The following is a 12,884-nucleotide window of genomic DNA, read 5'->3' as shown; positions in this document are numbered from 1 at the left end:
GCCATAGTTGGATTCCCATCGTGGGTACAATGCATTTAGCCCATTTCTTGTGTGCCCGGCTTGATATTCTTGGAATATTGCTACGGGGTAAAATCAAATCCTTCACTCCACAGTAATATACTGAACACCATCTAGCCTTGCATTCCTACGAAGGGCATTTACCAGGAGAAAACTGATGCATAAAGAACAACATTCATTAGGTCCAAACAGGATATGTTTTAATCTGTTCAGCCCCAGACCTGCTTATATACACGATGACACTCTGTATACACCCAATGATGAATGACGACCGTATCGGTGACATCTTATCTGAAGTGTGGACAACGTTGTTAGTGTACCTCTCTGCAGGATGCTGTCAAAGTCTTTTTTCCGCTGTCATATATTAAAATCCTGACACGATAAAAGCAAGTATATTTCATAATGAAGTCAGAACCTAAATATGTTTTTGAATCACCACGGCAGTGTTGGATTGGTGGATATATCCCCAAAATGCTACAAGAGGAGAATAGTAGAATATCTTTAAACGGTATTGAAGCTATGGTATCAGTGAAAATAGGATCGACGACATGGTGTATAAAATGAAGAAGTTATGGTCAATAATAGAATGTTTTCATAAGAAATCTATGCCAAAAGCAGAGTCGATTTTACAATTCCGACTTTATCACCAGCATGCGTTTATGAATCATTATCAAATAGTGATGATACCAGGTGCTCGCCAAAATGTGAACGTGTCCCGTCCCACCGGTGTCACCCGTCACAAACACATGCAAAGGCTGGTCACTTGTTCACCTGAAATAAAACACGCGAACGTATGGTACAAGTCAAAATAATGAATTGCATCAGACATCATCTTCTGTCAATGATTGGAAATGTGCTCCACATGTCTACCATAAACAATTAGAAAACTTTACTGAGGCCTTGAATGTTGTAACCTTGATCAAAACAACTTCTGAACAAAAGTCGTATGACGCCGTTTGTGTTGTGTCCAGAAGGAGAAAATTATCACAATCAATGATTACGATATGACAAGACTGAACCAAATATTATTTTTTTTAAGGTTTTTCAAAATTGTTTGTGATATAGCGAGAAGTACATACGTGTGTTGACAGTGTACTCGCGGAATTATTGATACACTATACAGTCGAATACAAGTTAAATCTAAATTGTACTCTTCATGTATTGAATGGCAACTAGACCTTGACCATATTTTTTTCAAAATTGTTTGTGATCTGGTTCAGCGAAATGTTCAAACATGTGTTGACAAACTTCGTATGGATTAATATATTCATTAAACAGTCGGATAAAAATATATATCTAAAATGTACTCTTCAAGTATTGAATGTCAACTTGACCAAAATCATACATTTTTATTATTGTTGAGAATAAGCTACTTTAAAATATCTATAAAACTCTATATTATATAATTTAAAATGATGATTTCACCATTGTCTGGTGTAAGAAAACATGGCAAGATTTGTAAGTATGATTGGAATAGCAGCTTTACGATACATCTGATATTAAGCATCATTCCAGAGTCAAATATTCAAAATACCGACAGGAACTGAAGACTGGCGGTTCCAGTTCCCGCAACCAGCAACTAACACTCGCTTAATGTCGAAATACTTTAATCTGCTCTACCCATGATCGAATTGTAATAATGGCTACACTGCGTACGCATCAACTGATGACAGACGTCCTATCGGTGACGTCTTATCTTCCGTGATGAGGCAAGTCTGTTTATTGCTTTTTCAGGACCCATTTCTCCGTAAATGCTCAAATAGAAAAATAATAAATAATATTTATCCCGATTTTGTTTCTGCTGTCCATCTTGCGTGACATGTAGCGCAGGGACTATACAGTAAGACTTACGCTCAACTCTCTAAATCAGTAGAACGGTCGGACATGAGTCTAAGCGAAAGTTTATTTAGGCTGTAGAAATGCTGTGAGATAAGATATTTATTGTATATTATTCCATGAAGAAACAGTGGCTGTATTCTACAACCTACAAAATAGATGCACAGTAACTACAAAGCACACATATACATTCCAGATACAAAAGTGCCTCTTACGGCAGGCTTCCGTGACCTATTTTGACCCAGACTTTGTTCGAGATATTCCTAGCCTCCCTGAGTTTTGTGTTTTTTTCTCATGCAGCAATAAATAGTTTATTTTGAGATCGATTATTATCCTTCCTATCATAAGAACAGAATTGGCAGCCAACATCACCTGGCAAACATTGCATCTGAATAATCTCATGAAGGACACTTGTCTGAGAAGTTCACGAGCTCTAGACACTTGCCTGGATCTCCGTTCATCCTAATAGGGCCATTAACCGTGATCCTATACCCAAATACTTCGCACCTGTTGCTAATTCCCGACACAATATACACCGACCGCAAAATTTCAGAGCTTAGAGCAGTTTGGATGCAGTTTTTCCAATTCCGTAACACTCCGACAGTACTGAAGAAGACTCGTCCAGATCTCCATCTCTGCGGTTCAGCTGTTTAAGAGCTTTAAATAATATACTAAGCATCTTTGAAAGACCTTATCCTCATCATCCAATGCTTATGTTAAGAGCAGGAATTAGCTGTTCAACCAATATGGGTTTTAACTTTAGAGATACTCAAACGAACATTCGACACCTGATTATCAGGTGCATTTGAAACGGAAACATTTGGCAATGCGATATGATAGGAATGGCGATGGGGGTTGGAGGGTTGTGGCGGGAGGTTGTGTGCAGATGGGGGATCGCGGGGTGTGGTACATGGTCCTGCAGATGGGGTAGGGTCGTGGGGGAGGTCGTGTGTAGACGGTGGAGAGGTGTCTGAGGGGAAGGTGGTGTGCAGTCATACGGGTGAAAAGGGTAACCTACAGGTAACATGGGGCATACGGAGGGGGCATACGGAGATAACATTCCGATAATATTCAGGTAATATACAGGTAATATCCATTTATAAGAGGTAATATAAAGGTAATGTGCAGGTAATATTCAGGTAATAAGGTAGCATACCGGTAATATACAGCTAATATCCATGTGTTAAGGTAACATAAGGTAATATCCATGTATTAAGGTAACTTAAGGTAATATGCATGTAACAACCATGTATTAAGGTAACATAAGGTAATAACCATGTATTAAGGTATCATAAGGTAATATCCATGAAATAAGGTAACACACAGGTAATTACATGGAATAACACATACACTTAAGGTGAATTACATGTTATATAAGGGATACAGACTGGCAACATGTTGGTAACATGTCAGTAACATAAGATACCACACGTTACTTACAGGTAACATACACATCTGTGGTAACATGGAACTGTTATGATCGTTACTTATAAAAGGAAATAGGGATTAGTTTCAAGCGAGTTGGTCAAATGCCTAGTATGTGCGGAATCTATCATGATATTTCTGGGAATGTTTTTATCACGTGTTTGATGACAATCCAATAGGATCCAAACATACAAAGCGACATAAGACATAATGAGACTATGCCGACAGCTTTCCGAAAGGTATGTGCCAAATAAAAACATATTGCTCACAAGATATCTAAAACCTGTCAGATTTATTTATTTTGCCGTCAACAAAGCAAATAAAATATGTTTCCACAGTCGTGTTAGATAATGATCCACAAAAATGGATCTCCTCGTGTTGAGCACCTTGAAAAGAAGTGGTGATTACCTTCACGTGGTAATGTTGACTTGGCTCTGTCTACAGATCTTAACAGGCGCTCAGGTCGTTACTGGTTGCAGTGTAGCAAACAGAGAACCTGTTAATACCGAGACTGACTTGCTTTCCACACCTCACTGTGTGCATCTCTTGGTTTCTCTTTATCAGAGCAGGAACGTCGTGGCAACGACGTAATGCTGATGGATTGTAATGTCGTCGTGGCCGAGATATCAGGAACCACGTGTGTATACACCTGCGGGCGTACATTCCTGATATAGGTTGTAGCAAAACAAGACTTACATTCAGGGTAAACATAGATATCTTTAACTAAACTGATTAAAAAACAGAACGTCTGTTATATGTTTTGATTATCGTTTCAAGTTCAGTGTTTTATCGGCATTTAGAGGTTGGATGTAAACAAGCAAAGTGTAGTATGGTGAACAAATTGTTTACTTTACATGCACGTTTCAGGACTACTTCTTGCCTCCTCATCAGGTGAATGACCGGATGGGGAGCATGACATATTAACAATGCAGATGACGCCAGTGTTAACAAGATACATATAATTGAAGAGATTGACGTTATCCACACAACCGGAATCAATAATGTGTGATGAATGGGTAAAAAGTAGTCTACTATCTACCAAATGTTGCTCCTATCGTTCAGCTCTAAAGTCTGTCTTAGCGGCAGATAGAATTTATCAGTAGTTGGCGAGTTTAGGTCAGTGACAGACAGACAGATTGTTTATTATAGTCTCACCTCAATAGCATACATTGAGTATAGAGAAAAAACAATGAAATTTTAGCCACGCCTATATGTATTTTTGAGAGACAATTATATAAATGGAAAATACACTAAGATATTCGTCACATCAGACAGACTCTCTCATTTAGAACAGCCCCATGAAAACGCCCTGTCCCAACACGAATATGGGCAACACCACATCTAAAACTTGCTCATACTCTCCTGTGTGTTCTGGGGATATCGCTTTCTACATATTAATATTCAGCACCAAGTAAAAGTTTAAAATTAGAATATAATCTCAATGTATTCCCCCTGAACCAGTATAACTGCGAGGCTGTGACACGTCTTGACTCCACTGTGTATGAAAATGATCTAAAATCACACGTTTCACCTCTGAAACAACAACGATAGTTGAACAGGGATCAACCATTATATAATTGGATAGCCTACCGTCACACAATCAGTACATAAAAATGAGCTCGAGTGTTGACACCACCCCCAATGGTGTGGAATGCGGGTGTTGCAATTGCGGGCATATAAAACACAAATTCCATGCATGTCGCATGTGTAGAAGACGAATGGAGACTATATAAATGTAGGTTAATTGGGGGTTTGTACAAAGCAAAAATGTTAATCATTAATCTTCAGGAAAAAAACGAAACGGTTGTGCGATCATCATTGTTGTCTTAAACAATGTACTGAGATTGAGAACTCTATAATGATTCACTGTTGATGTCATTATTGTTTCTATGACAACATGGCATCAATATTTAAGTAGCAACTGTACCAGTGGGTCTAACCTTTCTTCGGGGAACAGTGGAGTAGTGATATTGTACCTTTTAGTTTAGTGTAGACCGCATACCGACGTATCCCTCCGCATATAGTTCGTACATAAAAAGCTATTTACATGGTTTATAGAAATAATTTCTACAATTTGTTTTCGAGCAACAGTTCTGTAAGGGTTACGACCGCTGCCAGTTTGTGTTGTGTACTGTGATAGTCACGTAAACAAGTGAAACTAGTGAATTAAAATTACATATTGATTGGCTGAAAATAGAATGGGCGGAGTTTGTGTTACATTAATGCGATGATTGATATGTCGCCGATTTCGTATGGTTGCCGTCATGTTTTGTGTGTTAATGATTAAATAAGCAGTCTGTGATGTTATCAGTGTTGACCTATTTGTTTGTAAGAAGTCACTTCAATCTGCTACGAGGATTTACACAGTATGGACACCGTGTTTTACGTTGATACCTCCCAAAAAGCAAAAAATATTGAAGTCAATTCTTATGTAAATACATTTAAAGCATGCAAATGCGTTTCACTTGTTTGTACACCGATATGTGAGTGAGTGAAACTATAATTTAAAGTTTTAAATTTAAAATATACATGGAATTAAATGTTAGACAAACGTTGTCCCAAAACGGTCGCTCTATCACATGCCGAATGCTTCGCGCCCTTCCAGCGCTAACACTTCGGGAAATCCATATCTATTTTAAGCAAACACCCTCTGAGCATGCGCAATCTTGCGTCACTGGTTGAGTATTGTATTCATATTTTGGCGTTTCTCTGAGACCCACATTTGGGAGTTGGGTTCCCATTTTTTTAATATGGACCCCTGTAATTAAAGGTTTTGAGTACCTGAAACTATATGATAAATAACCCAGGTAAATCCGTGGGTAAATATTTTAGATGATGCATGTTAAGATGCTACCTAGGTGTCCGCCCTTGCTGTTCCAGGTTGTCGTGATGCTGATGGTGGTGGTCTTGTTGTTCACTGTCTGCTGGGGCCCCATCATGTTCAACAACTTGCTCACTGCGTTCGGCGTTCTGGGACATCACCACATCGACTGGCTGAGGTTCATGCGCATGGCCTTCTGGTTGATGGCCTACGTCAACAGCTGCGTCAACCCCGTCGTCTACGCCTTCATGTCAAAGAACTTCAGACAAACCTTCAAATACGCACTGTGCGCATGCGTCAAGGGCAAAGCTTTCGTCCGAGCTTATCGTTTCAGCAGATCCTTCAACAGCACCCGGACGTCTGTGATGCAGTCTAATGGCCGCGTTGTCTATCCAAACGACAAGATCAGCAGTGACGTCTCCGTCACCATGGCTCCTCGAGTTGCGACGTCGTCGGAATATATTGAGTTGGCGAAACTTACAGAGTAAAAATTAATAAATGTGTTGGTGAGGTAAAAGAAAAACAATTATTTAACAGATGATGATGATGATGATGATGATGATGATGATGATACTGGATAACATTATTGAATGATTCACAGATTGTAGAAAATAAATTTTTCCACTGATTTGGGAACGAGACTGGACTGGATAAGTAGACGGACAGTTTATTTATTTATTTATTTATTTATTTATTTATTTATTTATTTATTTATTTATTTACTAGTTACTTATCTATTTGTTATTTATTTGTAATTAACTTTCTTCAGTTATTATTTTGTTTTGTATATTATATTTTCATGTTTTATTATTTTACTTTTTAATAAGATATAGACTGATCAATGGCTGTGTAATGCGACTCCGCTAGGATAGGCATGATACGGGTATGTCATATTTTCACCGGGTTAAATGCCTTGAAAGTGTTGTTTCTTTCTCGTTGTCATTATATTAGAGGGGTTGTAGTGCCGCACCATTCTTCTACACACTGAAGACACTTGCACGTTGTGTATGGCCTGCATTGCCGCAAGATCTTGGAAGAACTCAGGTTTGACGATATAGATTGGCTGTGTGACAGACACACGTCCCAGGGCTGCTGCATCCTCGATTACCCAGTGTATCGCATCTCCGTGATGTTATGCTATAATCCCTGGACTTATGCACCACTATAGCCTCGTTCTGAGTCAGGGTCGCGTGACATAACACTTACACTCACCGTCCAGTCAAAACAAGCGGCGATATCAGTACCCTTTTTGCGGGTCGTCTAAAACAGAAATTTGAACGTCTGTAGCATAAATTAAGACTTTTCTCCCTTTGGAATGTGCGTTTGGGCGCTATTTTGAATGTTAACTACATTACGTCAGAATCTAATCACTTGAAAAATGGATTTGAGCAATAAATAGCAAACGTCATCTAAACGTTACCAGGCTAAAAATGGTCGCCAAAACACTGCCAACTTTCCCAAACACCATCGAATAACGAATAAAGCTCATACGAGGCGCAACTTTAAATGAAGATAAATGCCGAGGCGAGGTAATTTGATTACTTGTTAATTACAAGCTCATGGACGAGAAGACATTTTTCCTAAAGTAAGATTTACTGCGGCATCACATCCGAAACGAAAATTTGGGGCATATATCACAATAGAATCTCGATATAATACCCTAGATAAACGAGGATGGGGCTGCTGTGATGTGAAAGATATGGAGGCGGTGATGTAACGCTGTGTTTGTGAGGTGAGCACGATTAGGAGAGATAGGTTCCATCATTGTACACTTGCAGAATAGACAGGGTGGCAGGTGGCTGTATTTGCTTTCTCTCTGGTTTGTTTGTTTGTTTGTTTGTTTTGTTTTGTTTGTTTGTTTGTTGTTTAACGCCGCATTCAGCAATATTCCAGCTATATGACGGCGGTCTGTAAATAATCGAGTCTGGACCAGACAATCCAGTGATTGACATCATGAGCATCGATCCAATCTATTGGGATACGATCACATGCATCAACCAAGTCAGCGAGCCTGGCCACCCGATCCCGTTAGTCGCCTTTTACAGCAAGCATGGGTTGCTGAAGACTTATTCTACCCGGATCTTCACGGGTCCTTTCTCTTTGGAATATGTTCTGCTTGATGACTCTCTGTTGCGGTACTGTTTCCATGATCGCACAGAATATACACACGGCTTGGCTTGCGTCCTACTCATTGAATTACGAATCGACTTTTATTAAGTCTTCCGCCGCTGATTTGAGCTGTGTACTGGAGCGCCCATCAGTGGTCCGTCGTGTTTATGAACATGTAAAATCTGGCCATCAATACATTCTGTACGTGTATAAGCTGAAGCATACTGCATGTCAATTTAATTAGATCCCAAATTAGACGGCATTGTGACAGCACCTACGATTCTGGAAACGATGTTTGGCTGAAAAAGATTCAATTTGTTTAAAGGAGGCTATCGAGCGATATCCAAAGGTTATCAGACCCAAAGTAACACGTGACATGAATACGCCACAGTGGAAGTACCTTTCTGCACAGGACAGTGTTATAACTACTAATGAGAGAAAAAACAAAGTGACGCTAAAAACAGCACGATCGTAAGCTCTTTTTGGAACAAACCGCGTTCGGAATGAGCGTTTGATGACCTTTAAACATCGGATCTGATATACTATTTTTGATAAATGAAACTCTATGTTAAGGAAACGAAATGTCAGTACTGTGGAACAGTTGTGTCTGTGTGATTTCCATAAACATGGTGAAATCAAAATGTTTTTCGTATCTGTGTCTGATAACATGCTTGGAATCAAGATGTACTGATGTACTATACAATGCAGTGCCTTTTGGAGGCAGAGCTGGTCATGTGGCTACGCCAAGGACACGAACTCATGACTGCATTCTTTCCTGTCTGTTGTGATTAAAGTCATGTGATACAATAAACCTCGTGTTCGTGTTTTTTACAAACATCAATTGAAACTAGTCGCCTGATGCCACCAATAGCCATATAAAAAGACCTCACTTTTAGATGTTTTTACAAACTGTCGAGCCGTAGGGCGATATTTCTTCACGTTGAAAGGCAGTTGATTTTGTCATTGATTTTGGGGGTAACCATTGTGAATATTTCATTTTCTCGATGCATTCCGCCAATTTCACTGAAATCAATGTTTTGACATGAAGACCTGTGAGAAAGGGGGAGTTCTGCCCAATGGCTAAGAGTGTGTCAATCTACACCGAGTGCGTGAATCGTTGTTCACAATACAAATCACTGGTCTGTTAGATTATTTACAGGCCGCCGTCATATAGCTGGAATATTGCTGAGTGAGTCGTTACGAACAGCACACAAACATTTAATTCAGCCTCCAGTACAAAGTGTGTATGTCAGTAGTTTGAATTGATTATGAAATCGCGATTGTTTTCATAAAATCATATTGTTTCATGAAGAGGTAGCGATTTATTTGACTGAGTATCTTTATCTTACCAGCGAGTGAGTCAGTGAGTTGATTTAACGCCGCTTTTAACAGTATTCCAATTATAACACGGTGTGTCAGCTTAATGTGGGAGGAAAGCCCGAAGTGTTGCAGGTCTCAGATGTTTACCATTTTGCTGAAACCCACGAGCAACCACGACACAAAAATTCGACTCGAACCCGGGATTCGAACCCGCGATCATAGGTTTCTGGCGTGCCCAAGGGACGCAACTCTGCGCAGATAACCGGGCCACCCGTGCCCTTCTCTTACGGAATAGCTCTAAGCATGTTGAGGGTGTTGCGAACAAATTCTTATTTTAGACAAACCCCTGTATATCAGTCACGTAAATGATAAAGACAGTCATCGACTTATAAAAAAGTCCTGAAGACTGAACACGTGACCTAATTACGTCATAATGGAATTTACGTTTCTACACACGTCGGCGCTAAATCTTGATTGAAAGTGTTCTGTAAAACAATACATATGAATAAACTGCGTGGTATTCTGTGTAAAAATACGTTCGTGTTTTGAGTGTCGAGATCTACCTTTCATTCAAACGAGAATTAAACCGGTACTTCACATGCTCTACCAGCAGACCCTTTCCTCTCTCGCTGAATGTTAATGTCACCTCGACATCCACCAATGAAGGTGCTGGTGTCCGTGTATTTAATCTGCTTATTTGCTACAACAGACAGCATTAAAGCACTCACAGTGGATCCACTGCTCTCTGCTCTCCATCGCCACACCAATGTACTTCTCACACACACATTTCCATTTCACATTACCTCACCTCATCACTTCAAACAGCATACCACCCGCCCCAACTACTCGACCTTCAGACTTCTATCTCAAAACTCCCGTACACCCGCTACTGACATGTAACTCGTTATGCCGTCCACACCAACAGATAATCCAACAACATCTTCCCGAGGCAAGGGCGTTAGTTCACTAAGAAAATTTCCAGGCTCGATAGTAGTAGTGCCACCAGTGGTTATTACGAGTTCTGTCCCTTCTATGTCCCTCCTATTGACCAATCAGATTCCACTTCTTATATCACTTGCATTCAAACAAAATGGCGGCGCACAGTGAAGACGATCTGGGTCCCGTTCCACAAAGCGATCTTAGCGCTGAGATGATCGTAACTCCCATTCTTTAACATAGGCTTACGACAGTCGTAGCTGTTCGAGCGCTTTGTGGAACGGAACCTATGATCGATAATAAAGATCTATATTATAATAAAACGGATCACTTGAGCACCTTCATTAAAAACATGGAATGATTTGCAACATATCTGTCACCAGTTGGCGTTACACATGCTTTGCAAACCCTGCAGTCGACCGAAATCTGCACGTTTAAATTCATGTTGTTTACGAACCGGATGTCTAGTTCGTTACTCGATTTTGATTTGATTATGCATAGACTCGTTAGTCCAGCCAAAACGTAACTCCGGAATTCCAGCTTAGTTCGGGAAGGGTCAAAACTGGACTTTTATAATCAGTAACGCCCTTTCCTCAGGAAGATAATCTAACTATTGAACACAGCCGCTGTGGACTTGTGAGTCAACCTGCGAGGCTCTGTGCTGTCTCAATCCCACACATGCCGGGTTTGTCTGCCGCCCTCTCAATGGAGCCACTATAGGATATCTTGTTATGTGTGTCTGGCTCAAGTGGAACCCCATCCTCGACAACACTTAATCCGCGATAAGCGCGTAACCAACAATGGCGCGTTGACGTCCGCCGTCAATTACAGAAGTTGAAATGTGTTTCTTTTCTTTCAACGGGTGTTTGATTTATGGCGATAATCCAAACTCGACATTGTTCTGGAAGGAAGGCAGAGAGGTTGTTTCAGCAAATACTCTGTCATTTGTCCATGGAATAACACAGGTCTTTGTTTCCCTTTAGGGCACTTCGGAAAGACACAAACTCACGGAAACCCTTAACAAAGAAATGAAATTTACGCACATCAAATACTCAATACATTAAAGCGACAATCGATAATCATAAGAAATCGCTGATAAAAACAGAGTGCATTGTACGAACCCAACTACATATTAAGCATGTGCGGTAGACCAGTACATTGCCAAAGCTAGTCACACTTGTTCCGGTGATGGCGCAATTTGGTCACACACTGGAAACCGGTAGATGGGGCAATTTGGTCACAGTTTGGTATCGGTAGATAGAGCATGCTGGTCACGTCCTGGTACCGGTAGATGGTGCTGTCTGGCCACACCTATGTATCGGTAGATGGCGCAAGCTGGTCACGTCCTGGTACCGGTAGATGGTGCTGTCTGGCCACACCTATGTATCGGTAGATGGCGCATGCTGGTCACGTCCTGGTACCGGTAGATGGTGCTGTCTGGCCACACCTATGTATCGGTATATGGCGCATGCTGGTCACGTCCTGGTACCGGTAGATGGTGCTGTCTGGCCACACCTATGTATCGGTAGATGGCGCAAGCTGGTCACGTCCTGGTACCGGTAGATGGTGCTGTCTGGCCACACCTATGTATCGGTAGATGGCGCAAGCTGGTCACGTCCTGGTACCGGTAGATGGTGCTGTCTGGCCACACCTATGTATCGCTAGATGGCGCAAGCTGGTCGCTGCAACAACGCTTTCATCACTTCAAACACCACATCGCGGTAGGTGGGCAACCGTTTCGTGAAAAATTGTGCACTTTGTGATAAAGGCATGAAAGTTGTAGGTAATGACATTCCAAATATTTTCAGATATGGGGCCACCCAAACAAATAAAATATGGCCGCCAAATCCTTTATGGCCACCATGGAGGAATTAAACTCTAGTATAATATACAATATAGTATTCACAACCTAAATATACTATGAACAATGAACGTTTTGGTATGTTTGACCTAACGCTACATCTCTAAAATACATAACTATATTTTAATTACTATTTATGTTGATTTAGGTAATCTAAAGTGTGAATTAAATATGTTTTCATTTCTTTTTCGGCATATCTTTAAGAAATACATAATCAAAGCCAATTATAACTGTGCCAATATCGTATTCCCATATGGTACATAACAGAAAATTTTTAAAAATCAAATATGCTTGTACATGGCTAATATTTTGGCTATCTGGTGGAAACTAAATGTGCAAACGGGTGTACTAATCAAATGTGGCACAGCACTGTCACACCTTGCTCTGCACCTCTCTCAAACTTATAGCAGCATCTCAGAAGTTCTTGTCATGACCACGAAAGGCTCATAGCCATGAGCTGCTGACATTGCCCATCCCCTCTCAGTTTTAGTGGGGAGGTCTGTTTCCGCCTCCAAGTTTCGTTCCCTACAGTGGTCAGCTTGAAATGCAACTCTTTTT

General features: G+C 40.5%; 1 protein-coding gene across 2 annotated transcripts in view; it reads left to right on the top strand.

Annotated features, from left to right (window-relative positions):
• The window catches only part of LOC139478649 (allatostatin-A receptor-like), a 129,267-nt gene extending 120,286 nt beyond the window's left edge, over nt 1–8,981 (top strand). For both annotated transcript variants that reach the window (XM_071261209.1, XM_071261210.1), the window contains exon 7: nt 6,160–8,981. In XM_071261209.1, the coding sequence (XP_071117310.1) occupies nt 6,160–6,588 (429 nt within the window). In that variant the 3' untranslated portion in view covers nt 6,589–8,981. The remainder of the gene's footprint in view (nt 1–6,159) is intronic.
• The last annotated feature ends 3,903 nt before the right edge of the window (nt 8,982–12,884 follow it).

This window comes from Haliotis cracherodii, unplaced genomic scaffold (assembly GCF_022045235.1).
Source record: "Haliotis cracherodii isolate W230 unplaced genomic scaffold, xgHalCrac1.p SCAF_4, whole genome shotgun sequence".
Taxonomy (NCBI): Eukaryota; Metazoa; Mollusca; class Gastropoda; order Lepetellida; family Haliotidae; genus Haliotis; species Haliotis cracherodii.
The sequence above is the reverse complement of the archived record's forward strand: the minus strand, read 5'-3'. Positions and strand labels throughout refer to the sequence as shown.